General features: G+C 41.7%; 1 protein-coding gene across 1 annotated transcript in view; it reads left to right on the forward strand.

Moving 5' to 3' along the window:
- Positions 1-1259: 1259 nt before the first annotated feature.
- TNC (tenascin C) overlaps positions 1260-26794 on the forward strand; it is a 71985-nt gene continuing 46450 nt past the window's right edge. The window contains exons 1-11 of the mRNA XM_006865684.1: positions 1260-1725; positions 5218-6627; positions 7310-7573; positions 9862-9977; positions 10905-11061; positions 15007-15276; positions 16901-17086; positions 17325-17414; positions 19045-19308; positions 25177-25449; positions 25904-26179. Of these exons, the coding sequence (XP_006865746.1) occupies positions 1269-1725; positions 5218-6627; positions 7310-7573; positions 9862-9977; positions 10905-11061; positions 15007-15276; positions 16901-17086; positions 17325-17414; positions 19045-19308; positions 25177-25449; positions 25904-26179 (3763 nt within the window). The 5' untranslated portion in view covers positions 1260-1268. The remainder of the gene's footprint in view (positions 1726-5217; positions 6628-7309; positions 7574-9861; positions 9978-10904; positions 11062-15006; positions 15277-16900; positions 17087-17324; positions 17415-19044; positions 19309-25176; positions 25450-25903; positions 26180-26794) is intronic.

Here is a 26794-nt window from a genome sequence, read left to right on the forward strand (position 1 = left end):
TTTTTTTTTTTTTTGCTTTCTTACTCAAGTTTGGAGTCCTGGTGTAGTGCTGTGGGCTAATGCATCAGAGTGCAAAGTCATTTGAACTGTAAGGTCGATGGTTCCAGCTCACCAGCTGCTCCTTGAAAACCCTATACAGAGTTGCTATGGGTCGGAATTGACTTGATGGCACTTAACAACAACAACAACAACTCAAGTTTGAATGGATGATTCTATTTTTTCTTCACTCTCTTGTAAATCCTCTGATAGTAGGCACTAGGTCTCATGTTTATTTTACTATCCACAGAATTTTGATTGTTGTGGGAAACACAGTAACGATCCTATATGTACTTGTTGATTGGACAAGATATGAGAAGTTTATGGATTTCTTTTCTGAACCATCCACCTGCCCTGAAACAACACTGGTTCAGGGGCAAACATATCTAAAACTTGACTTTTTAAGGTTTGGGAGATAAATCAAGAATAAAGGAAGCTGAGGTTCAGAGAGGTAGAGTAATATGCCAACAGGCAAATACTAGTAAGAAGTTCACCTGGGATTAGAACTGTGTTTGCCCTCTGGAGTTCTCTATTTTAATTTTTGATCCTCAAAGCAGATGTGAGTCAGAATATGGTGTAAAACTAGTTTGGAAGGTCAATACTAAGAGGTTAGAGTTACTGAACATTGACTGGAACTGTGTCCTTCATGGTACCATATTGAATCACTCAGAGTGCTAAACTAGTAAATATTTCAGGCCTGAAATAATATATGGATGTTTTCTACTCAATGCTCTCGCTTACATGATTATTTAACCCATTATTTTAAGCCATTATAATCCTCAAAAAGATAAATAAGGCAAAGCACAGTTATACAGTTTACTCCAAGGCTCAGAGCTAGAGCTGAGATTAAAATAAATATCTATTTTGTTCTTTCCCCTACTCTTTATTGTCTATTTAAATGTCCTGAAGGTAAGCAGTGTGTAACTGCAAAATTCCTATAGAGACCATTTTCTTTCTATCAACACTACATTGAATGAAAGGAATATGAGGAGAGCTTCAAACACAGGATGTACAGAATACAAACGCACATGTCATTGCAGATATTCAATGATTTACTAGTATGTATTAATAAGCATGTTTTCCTTTGTTGACTTGTAGAAGATAATTTCTTCCAGAAGACAAGGGACAGCTGATTTGGATTCTACTCCGTGGTTCCAAACCCCCAATTTCAGCCTGAGAGTGAAAAATCTTAAGACTCCATCCATTACCATACAGCCAAACATTCTTCTGCCATGGGGGATACAACCCGACTGTTGGCGGGTATCTTCATAGCTTTACTCACTCTCCCTGCCAAAGGTGGGGTCCTCAAGAAGGTTATTCGACACAAACGACAAAGTGGGGTAAATGTGACCCCACCAGAGGAGAGCCAGCCAGTAGTGTTTAACCATGTCTACAACATCAAGTTGCCTATGGGGTCCCAATGTTCAGTGGATTTGGATTCAGCCAGTGGGGAGAAAGACCTGGCTTCACAGTCAGAACCCAGAGAAAGCCTCCAGGAGCACACAGTGGATGGGGAAAACCAGATCGTCTTCACACACCGCATCAACATCCCCCGCCGGGCCTGTGGCTGTGCTGCTGCCCCTGATGTCAAGGAACTCCTGAGCAGACTGGAGGAGCTGGAGAACCTAGTCTCTTCCCTGAGGGAGCAGTGTACCACAGGAGTAAGTTGCTGTCTTCAGCCTGCTGAAGGTATGAGCTAGAGACTGACCCAGCCCCTAATTGTGCAGATGGGAGAAATGGCAAGCAGAGTAGAAGCCATCAGTTATTTTCAAAGTGAGTTCCTAGAAAAGTTGCCTCACAAAGTGTTCAAGATCAAGAGATGCTATGGTCAAGTAAATGTGGGAGATGTAGCCATCTCTATCCTGCTCCAGGAGAGTCAAGAAGACAAATGATTCTCAGAGCAATTTTCATGCCTCTGAGAAGTCTGGCTTGTAAAAACCCTATTTGTCTCTAATTGTTATTGTTGTTAAGTGCCATTGAGTCACTTCCAACCCAGAGCGACCCTGTATTAGGGTTTCCAAGGAGCGACTGGTAAGCTTGAACCACCAACCTTGTGGTTCAAACCAACTATCAGCTTTGCAGTCCAGCACATTAAACCCACAGCGTCACTCTAATTACAAGTTTCTAAAACTTATTTGAGAAAATTAAATCTATGCATTCTCTACCTCAAAATCTAAGAACACACCATGAAGTTCCTGATACAAAAAGTGTACTTGGAGAGATCCTGATATAGCCCAATTGCCACAATGTACAAATAGGGACATTGAGGCTCAGAAAGAGGATGATATGCCTTAAGGTCCCACAATGAATTATTGAGTTAGTTAAACTACAGTGTTCTACACCCAGTATTGTATAAAGTCTGTGTGTGTTGGAAAAAAAATGTTCCAATTTAATGATGATCATGATCACAACCATAAATCGTGCCCCCTCTATCTATCAGATGGAGTCCTGATGTGGTGCTGTAGATTAAGCACTAGACTGCACACCACAAGGTTTGCAGCTCAAACCCTATACAGGGTTGCTCTGAGTCAGAACCGACTTGATGACACGCAACAATAACAACATGTGTCAGCTGGAGCCCTTTGGTGGTACAAACTATTAATGCATTCTGCTGTTAACCAAAAGGTTGGAGGTTTGAGCCCACCTAGAGGCACACTGAAGGAAATGCTTGACAAACTACTTCCAAAAATCAGACATTGAAAACCTGAGGAGCATAGTTCTACTCTGACACACATGGAGTTGCCATGAGTTGAAATTGATTTGATGGTAGCTGGTTATTGGAATGAACCAGACATTTCATTCTTTATTTCATTTATATTCATTATATCCTCCCTGAAACTCTTTGAGATAAGTTTTTGCAAATCGAAGAATTAAAACTCAAATAAGTTAATCTACTGATACAAGATGACACAAAGAGTAATTAGATATAAAGGATCTGTCTGTGTCTCAGAGCTCAAACTTTCTGCAGAGATACCCTGCTTCATATGCACCCCATTGAAAATTACAAGTGTGGCATTATCTCCACTTTATAAAGCTGATAGAGCTACAAGTAATTTCAACAACTTCAAATCAGAAATGATAATCTCTGTTTCTGCCATTCAGAAGAAATCACCAAAAGACCTTTGATAAATTAGTTCTAGAGTTGACCTGTTGTTGTTAAGTGCCATTGAGTCGATTCCGACCCATAGAGACCCTATCTAGGATTTCCAAGGAACAGCTGGTGAGCTTGAACCACCGACCTTGCAGTTCTAACTGACTTTGCATTCTGATGCATTAGACCACAGCACCACACCAAGACTCCAAGAGTTGACATAACCACCATAAATGGAAAGTACTTTAGTGTGTGATCTAGGTTTCTAAAGCAAAAAGAAAAGAAATTCTTTATGCATAAAGTAGTTTGTCTTTCACTTCTATTAGCTCTCCAGCAAAATGCAGATGGGAGTTACACAGTAGGAATGATGCTAAAGAGTAGGTTGGTGTTATTTTTAAAGCAGCAATGTCCAATAAGAATATAATAAAGCCATATATATAGTCTTAAATTTTCCAGTAGTCACATTTTAAAAAGGGACAAGAGAAGATAAAATAATTTTAGACATCTGTCTAACCCAACATAACCAAAACATGAGCTTTTCAGCATGGAATCAATATAAAAATTATTCATGAGATTTTTTTGTAAGTCTCTGAAATCCATTTATAGCGTATCTCAATTTGGACTTGCTACAATTCAAGTGCTTAATAGCCATATGTGGATAACAGCTACCTTATTGGATAGGGCAGATCTAGAACTGAAGTTTCCAAGCTAACATTTCTCTTTAATGTCCTTCCTTCCCGCTGTCAAGAAGGAAATAAATGGTATTAATCACAGCTGTATCTAGGTGCAGAGAAAGTGGAGGCCAACTTCATTTCTTCCGCTTTTTCCACAGAGCTTGAACCAGCGGCTGCTGAGAGGCGATAGGCTGAGATTTAGCCTCAAAGCACTTGGTTGTGCTCTCATCAGTTCACACTCTACAGCTGCCTTCAGGATAGAACAGGGAGCAGAGATAAAGCCCATGTGTTTTCTGAGGAGAGAGCCAGATTGAAAGGCACCCTGCTGGAATCAGAGAGCCACTCCTTAGCTGCCTCATCTCAGTTACGGAAAATTAAAGTTTCACTCATGTAAACCAATGTACCAACTTGAGTGAACTCAAACAAAAATTTGAAGGCAGTGTAAATCACAGCAGTAGGCTCTTAATGTCCTCACTGAACTCTCATGTACCCCCAGTAAAGTGGGGTTATTGGTCCCACTTTACCATTGAGGAAACTGAGCTCCAAACAATCAAAATCCCTTCCCCTATAGGGCACAACAAGGAGCTCTGGTAGCGTAGTGGTTGAGAATCGGGCTGCTAACCTCAGGGTCAGCAGTTCGAAACTACCAGCTGTTCCATGGGAGAAAGATGAGGCTTTCTGCTCCCATAAAAATTTTCAGCCTCAGAAACCCTGTACAGGGTCGCTATCAATTGGAACCGACTTCACAGCACATAACTACCACCACCATAGGGCACAGCTAGTGAGTCAAAGAGTCACAATGTAGTTCACTTCAACAACTATTTATTGGGCATCTCTAGGTGCCCAGTTTCAGTGAGGCACCAAGGAAGTAGCAAAATAAGCATAAATCACACCTTCCACAAGGTGGTGATGGTGACTCATACTCGTCTTGGTTAGTTAGGTTCAGGGAACTCTTTAGAAACCTAATTAAAACCATGGCTCTTCTCCCTGGGGGTGGAAATACACACACACACAATCTTTGCACACAATTCTACAACTCCAGGGAGTACATGACTCCCTGAAGTTAAGAATTAAGAAGTATTGCTACCTAGTGTAATCTGACAGGTTGGTGGTCCTAATGTACCCAAGGATGCCTTAGTGTTGTATTTACCACTGAGATACAACTGAGAACAATTCCATTGTGACAAACATGGGGTGTCCATGAGTGAGAATCATCTCATCAGCAACTGGTAGTGGTGGTGAGGATTGGATGTGAGTCTCATCGGACTTAAAACCCTGAGCAACTGGTTTTCAAGTCAGATGGGTCTGGGAATGCAACCATCCTCTGGCTGAATTTGAATCATTGCTTTCCTGGTAGATACAGAGAAATCTGGCCACTTGAGCTCAACATAACACATCTGTTCTCTTGGTTGGCAGGCCGCCTGGATACCACGCCTTACTGTAGTGGCCGTGGCAACTTCAGCACTGAAGGATGTGGCTGTGTCTGTGAACCTGGCTGGAAAGGTCCCAACTGCTCTGAGCCCGAATGTCCTGGCAATTGTCACCTGCAAGGCCAGTGCATTGACGGGCAGTGCATCTGCCATGAGGGCTTCACCGGCGAGGACTGCAGCCAGCTGGCCTGTCCCAATGACTGCAATGACCAGGGCAAGTGTGTGAATGGCCTCTGCATCTGTTTCGAAGGCTATGCCGGGGCTGACTGCAGCCAGGAGGTCTGCCCAGTGCCCTGCAGCGAGGAGCATGGCACATGCGTGGATGGACAGTGTGTGTGCAAGGATGGCTTTGCGGGCGAAGACTGCAATGAGCCCCTCTGCCTCAACAACTGCTACAACCGAGGGCGGTGCGTGGAGAACGAGTGTGTGTGCGATGATGGCTTCACGGGTGAGGACTGCAGCGAGCTCATTTGCCCCAATGACTGTTTCGACCGGGGCCGTTGTGTCAACGGCACCTGCTACTGTGAGCAGGGCTTTACTGGAGAGGACTGTGGCCTGCTCACCTGCCCCAATGCCTGTCACAGCCAGGGCCGGTGTGAGGAGGGCCAGTGTGTGTGTGACGAGGGCTTCTCAGGGGCAGACTGCAGTGAGAAGAGGTGTCCTGCAGACTGTCACAACCACGGTCGCTGCATCGCTGGGCAGTGTGAATGTGACGATGGCTTCACGGGACCCGACTGTGGTGAGCTCAAGTGTCCCAGTGGTTGTAACAATCATGGCCATTGTGTCAATGGTCAGTGTGTGTGTGATGAGGGCCATACTGGTGAGGACTGCGGTCAGCAGCGGTGTCCTAATGACTGCCACAACCGGGGCCACTGCATCCAGGGCAAGTGTGTGTGTGAGCAAGGCTTCCAGGGCTCCGACTGCAGTGAAATGAGCTGTCCCAACAACTGTCACTGGCATGGGCACTGTGTCCACGGCATGTGTGTCTGCGACGATGGCTACATGGGCGAAGACTGCCGGGACCTGCGGTGCCCCAAGGACTGTAGCCACCGGGGTCGCTGTGTGGATGGGCAGTGTGAGTGTGAGGACGGCTTCACTGGGCCCGACTGTGCCGAGCTCTCTTGTCCCAATGACTGCCACCAGCAGGGCCGTTGTGTGAACGGGCAGTGTGTGTGCCACGAAGGCTTCACGGGCCGAGACTGCAAGGAGAGAAGGTGCCCCAGTGACTGCAATGGCCAGGGCCGCTGCGAAGATGGCCAGTGCATCTGCCATGAGGGCTTCACAGGTCTGGACTGTGGGCATCGCTCCTGCCCCAATGACTGCAGCAACTGGGGACAGTGTGTGCTGGGTCGCTGCATCTGCAATGAAGGCCACTCTGGGGAAGACTGCTCCGAAGGTGAGGATGAGCTGAACACATGCTATTAACTGTGGGGTCAGCACTACACTCCTGACCGCAAGGTCGGTGCATCAAACCCACCAGCCACTTCTCAGAAACCCAATACAGAGTCACTATGAGTTGGAACCAACTCAACAGCACACAAGACCACCACCAGTGTGTACCTCTGTGTTTAGAGAGCAATGCATTATACTGCACAAAAAACACAGACTCACATATGCACACACACACACTGACTCGTTGAGGGGGACCCTGGTCATCACCAGTTACAAGTGAGGGCTTTCAGCCCTAGAGATGTTATTATTGTCTCTAGGACACACAGCTAAATGTCACAGACCTGGCAGCTGAGCCTGCCTGCTGTGTCTACAATGAGTCCTGGTACTGGATCACTAGCTCCATGGGAGAAAACTGAGGCTGCCTTCTCCCATAAAGATTTACAGTCTCAGAAATCCCGAGGGAGCAGTTCTATCTTATCCCATCACAACTTTTAGCCTAGAGACCATGGGCACCCACTGAAGTTTTAAAGTTGAGTCATAATGGGAGGTTCTTGATAAGCTGTGTATTTTAGAAAATGACAATTAGGTTTCAAGGGGAGATCCTCAGGTAGTGGAAGAGACAAGTCCAGAAAAAGAATCTCTATTGTACTTTATTGACCCTAGATGTCCTTTCTCATTTCTACCAGTGTCCCCTCCCAAAGACCTCATCGTGACAGAAGTGACAGAAGAAACAGTAAACCTGGCCTGGGCCAATGAGATGCGAGTCACAGAGTACCTCATTACGTACACACCCACCCATGTGGGTGGCCTGGAAATGCAGTTTCGAGTCCCTGGGGACCAGACATCCACCACCATCCGGGAGCTGGAGCCTGGTGTGGAATACTTTATCCGCGTGTTCGCCATCCTAGAGAACAAGAGGAGCATTCCCGTCAGTGCCAGAGTGGCCACTTGTGAGTGAACAGAACTCCCCTCAGCCAGCTTCCAGCATCTTCAACTGCTCCAGCATAAAATGGCCTCTTACCTTTGCCTCAAAGGCCTATAACTGTTTTTTAAAATAATTATACGGATTAAGAATCTGGAATCCAGTTGCATTCTTGTGTGCCATAACGTGGATTCTGACTCAGAGTGACCCTATAGGAGAGACTTGAACTGCCCCCATCAGGTCTCCTACACTGTGATCTTTATAGGAGCAGATCACCAGGACTTTCCTCTCTCTTGTAGCTGATGGGTTTGAATCTCTAGCCTCTTGGTTAGTAGCATAGCTTAAGTCCATTGAATATTTTCTTAATGAAACTCCTTATTTTTAAGGAAAGGAAAAAAAAAAAAAAAAGATATTTTTCCCTTGTTCTTCTGTATCCTTCCTGCCATGAGAATCTTAATATTTAACAGTAAAGTGCTATAGGATAAGCAGTTTACTATTAACTGCAAAGTTGACAATTCAATCTCACTAAATGCTCTGCAGGCTTTCTGCTTCCTGTATGTTCTTGTTAGGTGCTGTCGAGTCGGTTCTGACCCTGACAACCCTGTATAGGGTTTCTGAGGAGTGGCTGGTGAATTTGAGCTGCCGACCTTGCAGTTCAGACATTGCAGTCCATCATATTATCCTGCAGTGCCACACCAGGACGCCTTCCTATATGTTCATATAAATCTGAAGATGTATTGAAAAAAAAGTACAACCAGAATGCTCCTTAAAAGCAAGGATAGTAAGACTCAGTCTCTCATACTTCAGACATATTAGCAAGAGAGATCAATCCCTGGAGAAGGATATCATGCTTGGTATAGTGGAGAGTCAGCAGAAAAAAAGGGACCAACCCCCCAGAGATGGTTGACACAGTGGCAGCAGCAATGGGCTCAAACGTAACAGCATTTATGAGGATGGCCCAGGACCATGTTTCTTTCTGTGGTGCATAGGGTTGTTAAGAGTGGAAGCCAACTTGCGGCACCTTGCCAACAAGAAGAAGTCTAAATTGACTTGATGGCAGTGGATTTGGTTGGCTGATTTATTTTCTTAGGCTTTGTTTGCAGCACTTAGCCTATGCTAACTCATTAAATCCTCACAAGAGTCCTAACAGTTAGGTGCTATTGTTAACCATTAACCCCACTATGCAGACACCATTGTTGTTGTTGTTAAGTGCTATCAAGTCAGTTCTGACTCATAGAGACCCTGTGTAGGGTTTCCAAAGAGTGGCAAGTGGGCTTAAACCACCAACCTCATGGTTAGCAGTCCAGTGCTTATCCTATAATATACCACAGAAGAGTTAAATCTCTTGTTCTAATACACAAACTAGAAAGTAGTGGAGATGGGATTTGAACCCACATAGTCTGGATGCAGAGTCCATGTTCTTAACCACTGTACTGATTACTTTTCTATGCAGCTCACAGCCTATTCATTAAAAATAAGTAAATAAAAGTGGAAACACTAGGATTTAAGAGTCTGACACTAGCATGAAGTGCATGTTGTGGCTAGAAATTAGCCTTCTCTTGCTTAGTAATAGTAACAGTGGCTGGTATTGATTGAATTTGTGCTAGATGCTAGAAACCATGCACAGCTCTTTACATGGATTGCTTTACTTGGCCCTCAAAACATTCCTGAGGGGCAGGCATCTATTTGTGTACCTTCTTCTCACAGGGTTGGAAAACAAGGCTCAGGGCATTTTATGTAACTTGCTAAGATCACAAAGAGAGTAGCAGTGGAGTATAGGATTCTAGCCCAAGACAATCTGATTCCAAAGCCCAGGCTCTTATTAGGCTTTGTTGTTGTTGTTGTTAAGTGTCATTGAGTCAGTTCTGACCCATAGTATCCCTGTATAGGGTTTCTGAGGAGTGGCTGTTGAGCTTATTAGGCTAAACTATATGAAATTACCATCTGGCTGTAGTTTCTGGGTGGTGTAAATGGTTAACCTCTTGATTACTAATGAAAAGGTCAACAACTCAGACCCACCCAGAGGCACCCTGTACACTCCCCCTGCCCCAAAATAACAGAAAGACAGTTCTATTCTGCACACATGGGGACCCTATGCGTCAGAATCAACTTGATGGCTAATGATTGATTCTGGTTGGTAGAATATTGTTGCTCCATCTATGGATTTTCCTACCTCCTCTCAGTAGAAAGTTCCCAGAAAAACCCTTAAGTAGACACCAGTTTCAACCAAGGGAGGCATACACCCTTGGGGTTTAATGAAGTCATGACATCACATCTCTGCCCTGCCCTCACCTCCTGTTTGCTTGACTCTGACAGACTTGCCTGCGCCTGAAGGCCTCAAATTTAAGTCCATCAAGGAGACATCCGTGGAGGTGGAGTGGGAGCCTCTGGACATTGCTTTTGAAAACTGGGAAATCATCTTCCGGAATATAGTAAGGAGTAAAACACAAAGACATAAGTGTGTGAGGGGAGCTCCAGAAAGCTTGTGGAAACATAGAATTGAAAGATAATGGAATTTTTGACCACAAAGATCTCAAAGTTGGTGAAAGGGCTCTGCAAACTTTTGCATCAACTCTGTTTTCTCTACATTGTTGTTAAGAGCTATCGAGTTGGTTCTGACCCATAGCGACCCTATATAGGGTTTCCAAGGAGTGACTGGTGAACCTGAACTACTGAACTTGTAATTCAAATGGCTTTGCAGTCTGGCACATTAACCCACAGTGCCACACCAGGATTCCTTCTCTACATTAGGTGTAGGAAAGACAAAATTATATACACTTGTGTATGTATTTTAGGTCACATTGGCTGTGCCCTGATTTTATTATATCAATAAGCATAGCACTTAGGCTAAGTGAGGCTAGACAAATAGATATTAAGCCATATTTCAGTTCACAGACTAACAAATCTCATCTCAGAAGCAGAGAAGAGAATACTTGGTCGGTAACTTACAATGTATCTTGGCATATCTCAGATTGAGCATGCCTTCTCTCTAGGTCTAAATGCACATGTGAGGCAGCAAACTGAGTTCAAGCCTAGGCTCTGTCACAGCTATGTGCCTATAGGAGAATCACCTAGCACAGCTTTTAGTCTGTCAAAGGAGAGGTTGAGCTTATGGTTTCAGAATTTCTCTAACTTTCACATTCTGTCATTTGATTTGGGTGTCAAAGAGATTAAAGAGGTTTACTAGGGGGTTAGAAAAGAACATGAGAAATGTCTTAACTTTCTTTGTATCCTCAGCACCTAACATACTGATCTGATACACTCTAAGTGCTCAGTGAATGAACAATTGTGGAATGAATGAGTCACACAAAGAGGTTGATACGTCCTTTAGGTCTTACCAAGTTGTCTCTTTCTCTCAGAATAAAGAGGATGAAGAAGAAATTAAGAGTAGCCTGAAGAGGCCAGAGACCACATACCGACAAATTGGCCTAGCTCCTGGGCAAGAGTATGAAATATCATTACACATTGTGAAAAACAACACCCGGGGCCCCAGTCTCAAGAAGGTGACCACCACCCGTGAGTATCACTTGAATGCCATTGATATGATGATAAAGATTACAGAACCTCAAATCACCTTGTGGTTGATAAAGCACCCTCTTATAGAGCATCTGTATCCGTTAACTTTTGCTGAGTAACAAACAAGTTTTCGTTTGTTGTTTTACTGACGGAAAACAACAATTCTGTAGGCTGTCAATGTGGGGCTGAGCTCCATGACAAATGTTTTTGGTATCCATGAGGCCTACTTGTGCATCTGTATAGTTGGTATTGGTTAACCTAGACTGACCTCACTTGTGATGGTACCTTTTGGCTCCACATGGTCTCCCATGCTCCACTAGGCTAGCTTGAGTCTGTTCGCATGAAAGCTAAACAGATGCTCCAGAAGAACAAGGGGAAATGTGCAAAGTCTCTTTAGACTGAGGGTCAAAGCTGGACTAGGTCACTTGCCCCATTCTGTTAGTCAAAGTTGGTCATTTCATATGTAAATGGCACACAAAGAGAACCATCTCTTGATAAGACAGGCTTCAAGGTATCGGGACAGGAAATAATTGAGGCTAGTGCAAACAATCTAAGGCATCCATTCATTTAATCTTAGCAACAGTCCTGTGAAAAAAGCAGAGAAAATACTGATGCCATTATTTTCAAGACTAGAAACTGAGGCTTGTTGTTGTCGTTGTTGTTGTTAAGTGCCATCAAGTCATTTCTAACTCATAGTGACCCTGAATAGGGTTTCCAAGGAGTGGCTGATGAGTTTGAACTGCCAACCTTATGGTTCAAACCTACCTTGTAGTACAGTGCAGATCCTAAAACGCCACACCAGGACTCATTAGAGAAGTTAAATCAATTTAGCTAGCATTACAGGACTAACTGGACCAGAGCCACTACGTTAGATCATGGGCTAGTTTTAAAATCTTAATTCCATTGCCATTAGAATCAATTATTATTTGTTGTTCTGACTCATAGTGATACTGTGTAGGGTTTCCAAGGTGCGGCTAATGGGTTTAATCCACCAACCTTGTGGTTAGCAGTCTAGTGATTATTCTAAGTGCCACACCAGGACACCTTAACATCAACTAGGCTCTGGTTTATGAAAAATGTAGATTTCAGATTTTCAACAGGAACCTAAATAGTTTCCTTCAGTTCTAATGTTAGAACTCCTGAGAGTAGACAGAATTTGGCATTGCTAGATCATTGGTGGGGGGTAGGGGGGGAGCGGAGATGGATTCTGAATTTGGAGTTTTTTTACAAGAAGCAATTATTTTAAAAGTAATAAAATTATTTTTCATTGTCATTTCATGAAACCTCTTTTTATTTTCTTCACGACAACATATGCACCTACAGTTTAAGGAATTAACTATTCTTGGCAGGGTGTTGTTGGAAAAATTAAATCTGTTGCCTATTGGCAAGAAAGAACATCTTGCATTTAAATATTTGCACACTTTGTCTAACTCAGAGCCAATTTATAGGATTGTCTCCTTAAACAGCAAGTGTTTTCCATCATACCGACAACATCACTCTGTGGTAGGTAGAAGGCAGGTACTAACAGGAAAAAAATCATTAGATCATGAAAAGTCATTGAAAAGACATTCTAAATGCTTATTTGTTGTAGAGAAAGTACACTGAAAATACAAAAGGCAATTCTTTCATCTTCCTCTTTTCATAAATCTAAATTTGGGGAGTAGCCACTTTATTTTCTTCTTACTGCAGGATTAACATCCCAACATTTGAAGATGTAAAATCACATAAATATCAACATTGAGGGGAATATGTTTGCCTGTTATTTTTGTTGCTATATTACGAACTTGATTCACATTTAAAGTTATATAAACTTTAGGTTAAAAAAAATAATTTCTGCTTCTTCCCACTGGTATGTATATAGCGGTGGTACTATAACCATTTTTGATATGTGAATATTTTTAACAGACATCATATATCCAGGGAAAGAGCATTAGACTTTGGATTCGGAGTCCTGAGTCTGAATTCCAGCTTTATCGCTCACCATCAGCTTGAGCAAGTCCTTTTCTTTGAGCCTGAGATACAACATCTGGGAAATGAATTTGTAGCAACCTCCTTGTGAAGCTGTCCTGAAGTTTAAGATATGTCTTAAGCCAAAAACCCAGTGTCATTGAGTAATTCCAACTCATACCAACCCTGTAAGGACAGAGTGGAACTGCCTTACAGGTTTTTCAAGAGTGTAATCTGTACAGAAAATGACCGCCACATCTTTTTCTGGTGGAGTGGCTGGTGGCTTCACATGGCTCACCTTTCAGTTGCTAGTCAAGCACTTTAAATACTGTGCTACCTTAGCATGTGACAAAGCATCATAATTGGCACATATTATCCCTCTGTCCAAGGATCCTGAAATCAGTGATGGATCTTGTCTTTGATGTCCAGCTTCTTTAATGAAAGGGGTGCTGAGTAAAGTACTAGGATTTGGATGCTTGTAAGCAAGTATAAAAACATATAAGACAGATGCCTTCTCTGTTGATTAGAAGCATTGTTTTCATTATGCATTTTAGGAGGTATTCTGTGGAGTCCTGATGTGGCTCTGTAGGTTAATGTACTGGACTGCAAAGTGGATTTGAACTGCAAGGTCAGTGGTTCAAGTTCACCAGCTGCACCTCGGAAACCCTATACAGGGTCACTAGGGATCAGAATCAACTCTACTATGGCACTTAGCAACAACTGCTGTGTTCTGAGCTATTCTACATAGCCTATTTTTTGAAATGCTTAGATTTTATAAGACTCTGTAGCTTTCTCACAATCAGTCATGGATTATTTCTCTTTCTTACATTCTGTATAAAACAAAGCTCATTTCATCTGATATTCTTTACTCAACCAATGCTGAAAATGCAAACTTGACATTCTTCTTTTAAAAGGCAAGAAATAAACACCGACTGAATGACTAATGTGTGCCTAACTCTATGATGGGTACTAAGAAGCTTAGAACCCACGCCATGAGTTAGATGGAAGATCCCATCTAAACTGATAGACATTGTAGACAAATCTTTTAAAGAACAATGAGAAAATTACAATGTTAGAATCTCTTTAAGGACAGTGGCAACTTCTTGTCAAAACTGAAATTTTGAAGGATGAATAGGAGACTTTTTGATGGGAGAGGGGCAGTCTCAGGGAGAAGAAAAAGGAACAACGTGCAATGGATCAGGAGGTGAGAAAGAGTGCAGTGTGCTTCTAGACCTTCAAGCAGTGGGCAGTCGGAATACATGGTGCAGGATGGATGGAGCAGGAAGAGAGCAACAAGGGAGGAGGAAGTCTTGGAATGCAGATGACTCTCTTGTCTATTCTCTTAATCAAAAATAACTTACCATACCTGTTGACATAGTCTCTGTCTAACTCCTCTAAGCCATGATTCAGACAGTAAACTGAAAAAGCAATTTTAAAAAATCCAGAAAGTTTTATCAACTTGAAAACTGTGGTGGTGGTGGTAGTTGTATAACGTGGAGTCGGTTCCAACTCATAGCAACCATGTACAGGGTTTCCAAGGCTATAGATCTTTACAGGAGCAGAAAGCCTATTTTTCACCCGTGGAGTGGCTGGTGGATTCAAACTGCTGACTTTGCCATTAGCAGCCTAATTTGTAACCTACTTCCCTATCAAGTGAAATAACTCCTAAATAACTTCAACTTACTAAATAAATAGCAATAATAATGACAAAAAAGCAATGACCATTTATCATGCAATTGCCATGTGTCAACCATTGTGCTGAATAGTTCACAAGTATCTCTTTTAATATTTTATATATATATATAAAAAAAAAAACTCCTAAGAAGTAGTTGTTATTACCCCACTCACAGCTTATTAAACAGGAAACAAAAGGTCAAGTGGTGAGTAGAAAAACACCAAGATGTACACCCTTGGATGTTAGTGTCTCCGGCGCACTCTCTGGTCAGCCGCTGGCACTGGCTCAGGTCCTGAGACCATTTTGCTCTATGCCTGTTACAGGTTTGGATGCCCCCAGCCAAATCGAGGTGAAAGACTTCACAGACACCACTGCTCTGATCACCTGGTTTAAGCCCCTGGCGGAGATTGATGGCATTGAGCTCTCCTATGGAATCAAAGATGTGCCTGGTGACCGCACCACCATTGATCTGGCACATGATGAGAACCAGTACTCCATTGGAAACCTGAAGCCAGACACCGAGTATGAAGTGTCCCTCATTTCCCGCAGGGGTGACATGTCTAGCAAGCCGGCCAAAGAGACCTTCACAACAGGTAATGGTTACAGTAGAAGGATTGTGAGACAGCCATGTGATTCCATGGTGGGGGGGAAGTGTTATCAGTCAGGATTCTCCAAACAAATAGAACCAATAGGATATATATATATATACGTATACACAAAAATACACAAAATACAGAGAGAGAGATTTAGATAGGGATAAAAGTATAGGTACAGGGACAGACACAGATACATATAAAAATATTTCTTTTAAGAAATTGACTCAGTTGAATTTAGATGCTAGCAAGTTTGAAATTCATAGAGCAGGACAGCAGACTTGACACTCAGACAGAACTTACTGTTACCTTCTGAATCCAAAATGATGAGGAGAGGCCAACCAGCTGGGAACTCAGACGAGATGTGATGGTATAGGATTGAGGCAGAATCTCTTCTCTGGGCAACTTAGATTTGGTCATAAGGCTTTCAGCTGGTTGGCTGAGGGTCACCTGCATTATCTACGATGATCTTTATTGGAGAGGTAGCCCCATCTACAGTATTTTTTCACAGCAACACCTAGGCTAGTAGTGTCTCATTAAATAGCTGGGTAGTATAGCCCAGCCAAGTTGACACATAGGGACCAATCATCACCTGGAACATAGCTACCAGCATCATTTTACAGTAGGAAAAACACAAGTGGGGATTTTCATTCCTTTAAATTTTATTTTAAAATATCATGGCAATTTTTTTTTACAAAGAAACACTGCCCCAAATAACCTTCAAAATAATATACCCAATTCTCTTATAATAATACACTTATCAACATGGCTAGGTTCCAAAAACCAGATTGATAGGCAAAAATAGGAGTTATGATGAGAGAATAATCAATCAGATACAAAATGGAGGATGACTACATCATTACATAACTACCCCAACTACGACGGATCATGGTCCAGCCAAGGTGATACATAATCTTAACCATCACAGCCAGTGTTACTCTCAGCTTGCACCTTGGTATACATCACTGTCAGACATAGGTATTTCATGAGCAAAATAGTCAATTAGTACATTTTTATACTAGTGTTGAAATACTTCGTTTTTTAATATTGTTATAAATGCAATATATCGGAAATGAGATAGTTGATAAATGAGGAGTTAGAAAAAAAAGTGGGTATGCTTCTTTTTTTGCACACATAAAGATACTGATCTGACATTCTCTTTAAAAGGTTCTGGTCAAAATAAAAATCAAATATATATTTTAATCACAAAATACAGTACATGGAAAAAATGAATAGCAAAGGTGCCTCCTAGCTTCTTAGCTCAATGGCGTTATTTTAAAAGTACCAAAGTTTCCATCATTCATTCAGTCAGTATTCTGAAAGTAAGCACTGTGTGAGTTTTCAGAAATGCAGTGATGAATATAGTAGATCGGTGTTCCCTCTTATAGAGCTAATATTTGAGCTATAATAATTTTATAATCACAAAATCTGCAGAAACCATGAGTGGCACACACAAATAATGGGGAAAGGTGCCAAATATGTCGTATTTGTTTAGATTTGTGCATCAGCTACCGAGGCAAAGGGCTATGTGTGTCACCTTTTGTATGGCAGGTTAAGCTGTCAAAAACTCCAGCTCCCTGGCACCTGGTGTTTTCATACAAAGGTTCTTTCCTCTCCCAAACAGGTCTGGATATGCCCAGGAATCTCAGACGTATCGCCCAGACAGACAACAGCATCACCCTGGAATGGAGGAATAGCAAGGCAGCCATTGACAGCTACAGGATTAAGTATGCACCCCTCTCTGAAGGTGAACACGCTGAGATTGATGTTCCAAAGAGTCGACAAACCACAACCAAAGTAACACTCACAGGCAAGTCTGAATGACCAATCCAGCTGGTCCTAGGGATCCTCAAAGGATGGACAACCTGCTCCTACATATCCCCACTTTGAAGTTCAAGAGAACTAAGCTAAACAACTTGGGCTGCAGTCAATTCATTTTTAAGACATTTGGGGCATTGAGAATTCATGGACCAGTTCAGAGCCATTGTCATGGCTCCTGTAAGTCTTCATGGTTTCCTACTGAATCCTAACCTGCACATTTCCTGTAGGTCTGAAGCCAGGAACTGAATATGGGATTGGAGTGTCTGCTGTGAAGGGGGACAAGGAGAGCAATCCAGCCACCATCAATGTGGCCACAGGTGAGGAGCACCATGGCTCAACTGCCACAGAGTTGTCAGGCAGATTAGGTAGATAAGACAAGGCCAATGAGGCAGAAGAGAGATTTAAAAAGAAAAAGTGGAAGCTCAGAGGAGAAAGTGTTCTGAAAGCATTTAGCCCAGGTGTCTACATTCAAAAGTATTAAAAGTGAGTAAATAAGAACAGGGAGTGAACACCCATTGAAATGATGCCAGCACCACTCATGCAATGTAGGAAGGGAGCCAAAACAGTTCTAAAAGAAAAAAACTGGAACCCGACTTTAGAAGAAATATGCAATTATTTGTAGTTGGTATTTGAATTCCTTTACTTTTTTTTTTACAAATTGCTGTCTAATTGAAACATCACTTTGCTGTTTCCTCTTAGAAAACACCTAACTGTTGCATTCCTAGTCAAGCAGATTTTAAGTGGCAGAACCAGTGTTGACCTTAGGGCTTGCTTCCTTTCCTGTGTCTGCACTTACTCATGGCAGTGCCTCTGGGTGAGGATGGTGAGGGCTATATGAGTTGAAGCAAGTTTCATTCTGGGAAATTTGCATTTCAATAAGAAACCATTCCCATCTACCCCTCCACTTGTCTCTATATTAGTGCTACCAAGTTAGTGAAGCAAAAGGAGGCTGGTGTGCAAAAAGAACATCTCTCCTGCTTTATTGAGCTTCCAAATTATACAGGATCCAATGCTGGGTACTTAACATACATATTCTTTTAAAAAAAATTGTTGAGATCATTGTAAAATTGACGTGCAATGGTGAGAAATAATACAGTAAGATTCCCTATACTCTTCAGCCAATTTCCCTGAATAGTAACATCTTGTATAACTATTAGTACATTATGACAACTAGCACATTAATGTTGGTGAAATCCATTGGCCTTGTTCAGATTTCACCAGTTTTATAGGTACTTGTTTGTGTGTATTTGGTTGTATGCAACATTATCCTGTGTCACATATCCACCAAGAAAGTCAAGACGCAATACCAAGGACCCATTGTGCTACCCCTTTATATCCACAGTCACCTCCCTCCATCTCCTCATTGCTAAGCTCTGGCAACCACTAATTTGTTCTTCATCTCTATAATTTTGTCTTTCAGCAGAATATTATATATAAATTTTATCAAACCATGTGTAACCTTTTGTAGATTGACTTTTTTTTTCACTCAACATAATTCCTTAAGATCCATTAAAATTGTTTTTTGTACCAGTGTTGTTGTTAAGTGACATTGAGTCGGTTCCAATTCATAGAGACCTTACAGAGGGTTTCCAAGGAGCTACCGATGACCTTGAACCACTAACGTTGAGTTTCAGGCCGACCTAGCAGTCCAGCGCATTACCATTACCCACAGCGCCACACCAGGACTCTTTGTACAAATACTTCATTATTTTCTATTGCTGAGTGTCATTCCATGGTATGAATATACACCATATTCATATTTATAACCTTTCAAAATGTATAATATATAGTGCGTGATGAGAACCCTTTACAAAGGTAAAAAACTGAGACTCAGGTGAATTGTCTGAAGGCACACAGCACCTCCATATGTGAGGATCACAGTTTAGAACTTGCCGCCTTTGAATCCCTAAAGTAGCCTGAGGGGTACCATCTCTGTTTGTCTCCCAGATATAGATGCACCCAAGGACCTTCAGGTATCCAAACCTACGGAAACCAGCCTGAATCTACTCTGGAAGATGCCCCTGGCTGAGTTTGACCATTACCGCCTCAACTACAGCCTTCCCACAGGCCAGCAAACAGAGGTGCAGCTTCCAAGAGACACCACCTCGCATGTTCTGAGAGATCTAGAGCCTGGGCAGGAATATACCATCCTCCTCACAGCAGAAAAAGGCAGACGCAAGAGCAAGCCAGCACAAGTAATGGGGTCGACAGGTGAATCTTGCTTCTGAGCTTCTTCCAAACCCTGTTAATTCTGGGATTTGTGGATTCCCTCAACCAGCCAGATGGGAAGACATGCTACTTTCTCTACTCATGAAGTTACTTAATGTCACTTTTTAAAAAAGATTCACTTCCTTCTTTTCCCAGTATTAACTTTTCTTTTTGTCAGTTCAGCAATAGACTGCACTGGAGATTTCTAAGTATTTCTTTCTAGTAGAACTTAAATCTTAGGTTTTGTATTTGTTTTGTTTTGTTTTTTTCTCTTTAGGTTTTGTTGTTGTTGTTACTGTTTCTCAATTATGTGCATATGACCCAGATTCTCCTGGTTTTTCATTTTTATTCCATTCTCTAGCCTAACAATTCATTTATATTTTTCATTTTGTTTCTTTGAAGATGACCAAGATTTTGAAAATAATTCTTTAGTTTCTTTCCACTAAATGTTTTTGTTCCAGGTCTTATTTTCCCCCTCAGATTACCACTGAGAAGTTGCACGTGGTCCTTTGAGTCTTCCCCAGTGCCCTTCCAATTTCTGTTTTCTCTTTGTCATTAATAGGTGAACAACGGTTTTCTAAAATGACAGCTACATTCCTGACTTTCAGTACCTGTTCTAGGCCTATCAACCTACTTGAGTAACTAAACCTCTTGCTATGTTTCCTCAGTAGCTACACTGAAACAACAATGCCGGGAGGGGTTGATTCTGTCTGTATGAAAAGCATATATACTTCATTTTGACCCTACAATATTGAATCAAGAAGTATAAGTAGAAAATATTGTTTCCCCAGGGTTTATCAAGGAATCGGTTTTTTGTTTTTTTTTTTTAGTTTAATAAGTGCATATGCTTTGAGCATTAACTGCATACTGTGAATTTTACTGATATTTGTGGGAGAAGTGGCCCATGTAGTAAGCATTGCTCTGTTGATTCATATAAAACCATGTTTAGTTGTTTGTAAAGAAAATCAGGAGGAAGGCTCTTTTATCGACAAAAGAAGCCTATGATGCCAGAATGTCTAACGTGAAAGCAGGTGGTCAATTCTATTGATTCTTTTCATGAACTGCTTTCCCCTAGGTATGAGACATCAGGAACAGTCTACAACTAGTGAGTATGTAATGAGCACCTACCATGAATATTATACTAAAGGGCTTGCATTGTACTATTTGTTGATAGTGAGAAAGAGCCACTGGAGGTTTTATGGCAAGCAAGGCTTTACTTTCAGTGATCTTATTTTGACAAAATAGGTTTGAAGCAACTTAGTCTCCCCTTTAGGCTAGCTAGCTTTGGACTTGACGATCTGCCTGTTGCAGAAGGATCGCTCTTTGTCCCACAAGTCAACACCGAAAGTGGATTTTCTCACTAAGCTACTACTGAGTGCTGTCATTCAGCCATGACATCGAACTTCCACCTACAAGATGGAGAGAATCTAAAGACTTAAAAGTTGGCACAGCCAGAAATTCCTCCAGGTCAGCTGCTTGCACCCACTACAAGCACAGAAATAGTATTTCAAAACTCAAATTTCCCAGGCCCACTGACATTGTTCAGAGGGTAGACACTGGTGCACAGCTGCAAGAAAAAGACAACAGCCTTTTCATAAAGAAATGCCAAGAAATTCAATGAGCAAGTATGCAACGGAAACACTTGGTGTCTGGGGCTGTAAGCCCACAAGACTCTCCTTCACAACTGAAATGCACATTCAGCTTTGCACTCTTGGTCCCCACCTCAACTATTGTCTATGTTTTTATACACATTATTCCTCCTCTTCTCCTAATTCTTTTGTCTTTCACTTTAATTTATCTATTGATGTCATTCATGGAAGCCACACCTTCTATTTGTCTTACTTTTGTTGTTGTTGTTGTTAAGTGCCATCAAGTCAGTTGTGATTCATGGAGACCCTGTATGGGGTTTCTGAGGAGCAGCTGGTGAGCTTGAACCACCGACGTTGCAGTTCAAATGACTTTGCAGTCCAGTGCATTAACCCACAGTACCACACCAAGAACTAGCATTTGTTTAATTAAACCACCATTTCTATTGCCTTGTTGCTGTTAAGTGCTGTTGAGTTGGTTTTGACCCATAGTGACCCTGTATAGGGTTTTCTGGTGAGCTTGAACCACTAACCTTGCAGTTTAAAAGACTTTGCCATCCTGCACATTAATCCACAGGGCCACACCAGGATTCCTGTTACCTTAGAACTCTGCAGAAACCTTCACTTGTGTTGAGATTCCCAGGCTTTGTGTGCTGAGTGCCATTGATCTGATCTTCTTGCTTTGAAAAACCAGTTAGAAGAAGACATGTTTTAAGTTCATAAAAATGTACATTAATCTTTCCAACCTTGTATGAACTTACAGAGAGATTGTGATGAAAAAGGTGTGCTTCCCTATCTACTTCATCAACAAATACTTGAGAAGCACTTTCCAAGAGTATTATAATGAGCAACATTAAATTCCTGACCACATGCAGCTTACTTACTTTGGATGATTGATAGATAGATAGATAGATAGATAGATAGATAGATAGATAGATAGATGATAGATAGATAGATGATAGATAGATGATAGATAGATAGATAGATAGATAGATAGATAGATAGATAGATAGATAGATAGATAGATTTTTGAGTATTTCATTCTAAGCACAGAGGCAAGTCTTTAGAGAGCTGAGAGCAGAAAAGAGATATTTTTAAAAGACTCTTCTGGCTGCTCTTTGACTATTAAACTGTGAAGAGACAAGTATAGAAGCTGAAAGTTCAGTGAGGAGGCCATAGCCTAGTCCATAGTAGGAATGATGGTATCTTTCAAAAATATGGTAGTACCAGAGAAAATGAGGATGCAGTGAGTAGAAATGAAACTCCTGCTCTCCTGGAGTTAACTTTCTTTGGAGATAGATGATGTGACATAGATTTATTTAACAGTTGATAAGTAGATAAATATGGTGGGTAGATAATTGCCACGGGCAATTCTATAAAACAGGGCAAAGGTAAACTTTAACAGTCAACACTCACAGTAGGTTGGAAAGTGGGGGGTGCCATCTAGGTGAAAGGATCTGGGTGGGACAGCAACAACACCCCCTATAGACATAACCACAGCATTTCCTCTCTAAATAATAAACTAGTTCTCCTTATCCTATTTGTCCATTGCCTACTGCCTGCCTTCACCCCATACCCCAAAAAAGAGGAAAGTAAAATGTGGAGGGGTAGCCAAAATATTTTGGTGTAAATGTCATCACCATGACCATTACTATTGACCATGACCACTACAATAGACCATAATGTGGTGTGTGGACAGCTGAAGCAAGGATCTGAGGTCATAGTATCTCAGAAACCTGGTTCAAAGAGAAAAGATGATTGCTATCAGAAAGTGACCACTGCCAATATGTATCTCCTCCTCACCCCATCCATCTTTACTGTAACAACCGAATAGGTATCTCTTCCTTTCTCTCCTATATATGTAATTCTCCTCACATCTCTTGCAACCTGAAACTAGAAATTTCTTTCATGAGGAGAAAAAAAATTAAAACAACTGTTCATGTCATAATTAGAGTTAAGATTGGAAAAAAAGAGGAAACTGAGATAAGAAGAGGAGTTTAAGGGCCATGAGAATTAATCTCCTTGACTTTGCATTTGGTTTTCTCCTGTATCTCTTTTATGCGTGGTATATTCAATAGGACGTGTTCCTGAGTATGGTGATTATGTGCCGTGGAGTCAGTTCCAACTCATAGCAACCCTGTACAGGGTTTCTGAGGCTGTAAATCTTTACAGGAGCAGAATGCCTTACCTTTCTCCCGTGGAACAGCTGGTAGTTTCTAACTGCTGAGGTTAGCAGCCTGATTTATAACCACTGTGCTCCTGTTGTTGTTGTTGTTGTTGTTGTTAAGTACCACGGAGTCAGTTCCGACTCATAGTGACCTTGCACAGGGTTTCCGAGGCTATAAATCTTTACGGGAGCAGAACGCCTTATCTTTCTCCCACAGAACCACTGGTAGTTTCGAACTGCCGACCTTGAGGTTAGCAGCCCGATTCGTAACCACTATGCTACCAGAGTCTAGTTGTGCTTAAATCCCAAAGTTGAAGGATATAATTATTATATGTGGGAACAATATCCTTGACTTCACAAAGACCAGCCAGTTTAGGATGGTTAACCATTCCCCAAATTATTTATGCCATTTTGAGATTTGGGGCCTCTGTTCTCTCATAGAGACCATACTTGTGTTGCTAATAAATGCTACGGGGCCTGGGGCATATGCTCCAGGTATGAATTTGCATTTTCTGCGAAGGACCAGAACATTTTCCCTAAATATTTTAGATTTTACAAGCACTATAATCTCTAGCACAACTACCTCTCTTTGCTATTGTAGTACAAAAACAGCCAACAACACACAATTGTGCAAACATGGCCCTGTTCCAATAAAACTTTATTTACAGCCATCGCCATTTGAATTTCATCTAATTTTCATATGTCATGAAATATTCTGTCACTGATTTTCTTTCCCCAACCATTAAAAAAATGTAAGAACTGTTGTTAACTGACTATCAGAGCTAGTGGCAGGTCAGATTTGCACCCCTGTTGCAGATTAAACAAGACTTGAATGAGTGTACGATTTGGCAATATGAAACAATTGGAAGAACTTAGAAAAGTCTGAGTTAAATAGATTCTAGAAAAGAAACATTTTCTATCTGTCTGGATCTCCCCATCAAATTGTGAGCTAAGATTTTCAATTAAGAAACCTGCAGTATGAACACTGGACACATAGGGATCATTTGAAATTAGGAACAACGTTAGCCACAAATAGAAAAACAATTTGTTCCTAAGCTTCTGTTTACAGGACCCATTTCCTGAGAAAACCCTTTCTTTCTAGGTCATACAAAGTCCACTCACACTCAGCCTTGGGCAAATTATCCTCCTTAAGGTGGAGTTTTTACTGTCTTCTATGTTTTCAGGAAATGAATGAAGCCGGTCCATTCAATTTAAATTGAGCTTAATAGACTGTTTTCCCCAAGACCTCAGTCTTCCTTTTTGTCCACTAAGGGACAATTTTTCAAAGACATGCTCTTGCCTCAGTTTGGCCTTACTTCAACTATGATAGTTTATCTGTAATCTTTACAGAGGGGTTTTGACACCCACAAACTTACAAAATTCCAATGTAAAGAAACTGATCAAATAGATCTGTCAGATAGATTGAGGAAGTGTGAAAAGACAGGGAAACAATTGTCTCAAAATACAGAAGGCTGAAGAGCGCATACCAAAGCCACGGGCAATCTGAGGGCTCCTTTCTTATGATGAGGGGCATGTTCCAAAATGGAAATTAAACCCAGAGCATCACTAACACATACTGATAAACAAACAAACAAAATCATGGCCAGAGTCTATTCTACCTCATGGCAACCCTATGTGTTATAAAGTAAAACTCCATAGTTTTCTTGGTGGTAATCTTAATGACAGCGGATCACCAGGCCTTACATACTTTCTTCCATGGATCAGCTGGGTGAGTTTGAACCTCAACCTTAAAGTCAGTAGTTGAGTGCAAACCATTTGCCCCACCCAATAACCTCCCTGTACCTATCAAGCTTCTCAACCTGCAGGATACTGGTCAATAAGAAAACACCGTTTCTCAAAGACAAAATAACCATTCAAAATAAGACAAAATAACCATTCAAAATAAGACAAAATAACAAAATAAGACAAAAAAAAACACATTCATTTTTGTGTTGGCATGTTATGAAGAGAGCACCATAGGACCATGCAGTGAGCAAAACATTGCCTCCAACTCTGGCGGCCTGTCCTCACTACAGCAGGTTTACCATCTAGGTTCTCCGCATGAATGTGGTTCGGGGACTGATTTAACAGACTCCATCTCTGTCATTCATTATTCAGATCAAGCTCCTGAACTGGGAAACTTCATGGTGACTGAGGCTGCCTCGGATGGCCTCAAACTCAACTGGACTGCAGCTGACGAGACTTATGAGCACTTTGCAATTCAGGTGCAGGAGGCTAACAAGGTGGAGGCAACTCAGAACCTCACCTTGGCTGGCAGCCTCCGTGCTATCGACATCTCTGGCCTCAAGGCTGCCACCCCCTATAGAATCACTATCTACGGGGTGATTGGGGATTATAGAACACCAGTGCTTTCTGCTGAGGCCTCCACAGGTACCGCTTACTTTCTTTCTTCCTACAGGAAACTACCCAGAGATAATCAGACACGGCTATTTTTTTAATGAGTTCATTCTTCCTTATGTTATATTGCTTTGGTGTCTAATAATGGAAACCAGGACACCAAGTTGCATAATGCGGAGGCACCATTTAAATTATTGTTGTTGATAAGTGTCAAGTCGATTCTGACTCATAGTGACTCTGCATAGGATTTCCGATGAGCAGCTGGTGGGCTTGAACTGCCAACCTTGTGGTTCTCAGTCCAATGCTGGTCTTACAGCCCCATACCAGGAGTCAGCTTATACTCCGTGTAAATGATTCCCTCTGGAGATGAGCAGAGTCCAGCCTGTGGGACAATATGCACAGCTCCAAAAGTTTATTCTTGTGTTAAAGAATCCCTGGATCTTCGTGTTTGATTTGATCTTTAAACTCGTTCTTTATTCTTCTTCAGGTGACCCTCCCAAGATGGGAGAGGTAACAGTGACCGAGGTGGACTGGGATAGCTTCAAACTCAACTGGACAGCTCCAGAAGGGGTCTATGAGCACTTTTACATTCAGGTGCAGGAGAGAGGAGACACAGTAGAGGCAGCCCACAACCTCACAGTCCCGGGAGGACTGAGGTCCGTGGACCTTACTGATCTCAAAGCAGATACCAATTATAGCATCAGCATCCGTGGGGTCATTCAGGACTTCAGCACAGCACCTCTCACTGTTGAAGTCTTGACAGGTATTCTAGACTAATTCACTAATTTGCTTCATTCCCTCTGTCTTTTCTCAGGAGAGATCAGAATTCTGTCCCACTCTAAACTATGCTCCTATCTGCTACCATCATATTGAATGAATACCAGTGAATCAGCCTCACTTCTTCCCAAATGCCATACTCCCTAATATGGCCATGTCCTACGAGTAGCATGGCAGCCCATCCCATGGGAAATTCTTCCTGCTTTCCCTGTACAGAAGTGAGAAGTGACTTTTCTTTCAAAGCAATTTGAGTCATAGTATATAAGAAGTTGGAAAACACAGCTTGGAAGTGAAAATTTAAAAAAAAAAAAAAAAAAGCTCTATGTTCATTTTCAGAATGCACTAAAGGATTCCCCAAAGGCCCTCTTTGTATATCAAGAATGGAAGTCATAAACAATTCTTAAAATTACATTTCATTCCCCAAGGCTAAATAGGAAACCCTAGTCCTAGTGGCAGCAATTAGAGTGTTCAATATCTAAGCTGTAACTCATGCTGTACTCAACACTAACCAGACGATTCATCCTAACCTTAGCCAGAATACCAACTCACCTGAACCCCAGGGTGCAATTGCCTGTTTTAGTAACTCACCAAATCTGTATCC

This window comes from Chrysochloris asiatica, unplaced genomic scaffold (assembly GCF_000296735.1).
Source record: "Chrysochloris asiatica unplaced genomic scaffold, ChrAsi1.0 scaffold00081, whole genome shotgun sequence".
Classification (NCBI taxonomy): domain Eukaryota; kingdom Metazoa; phylum Chordata; class Mammalia; order Afrosoricida; family Chrysochloridae; genus Chrysochloris; species Chrysochloris asiatica.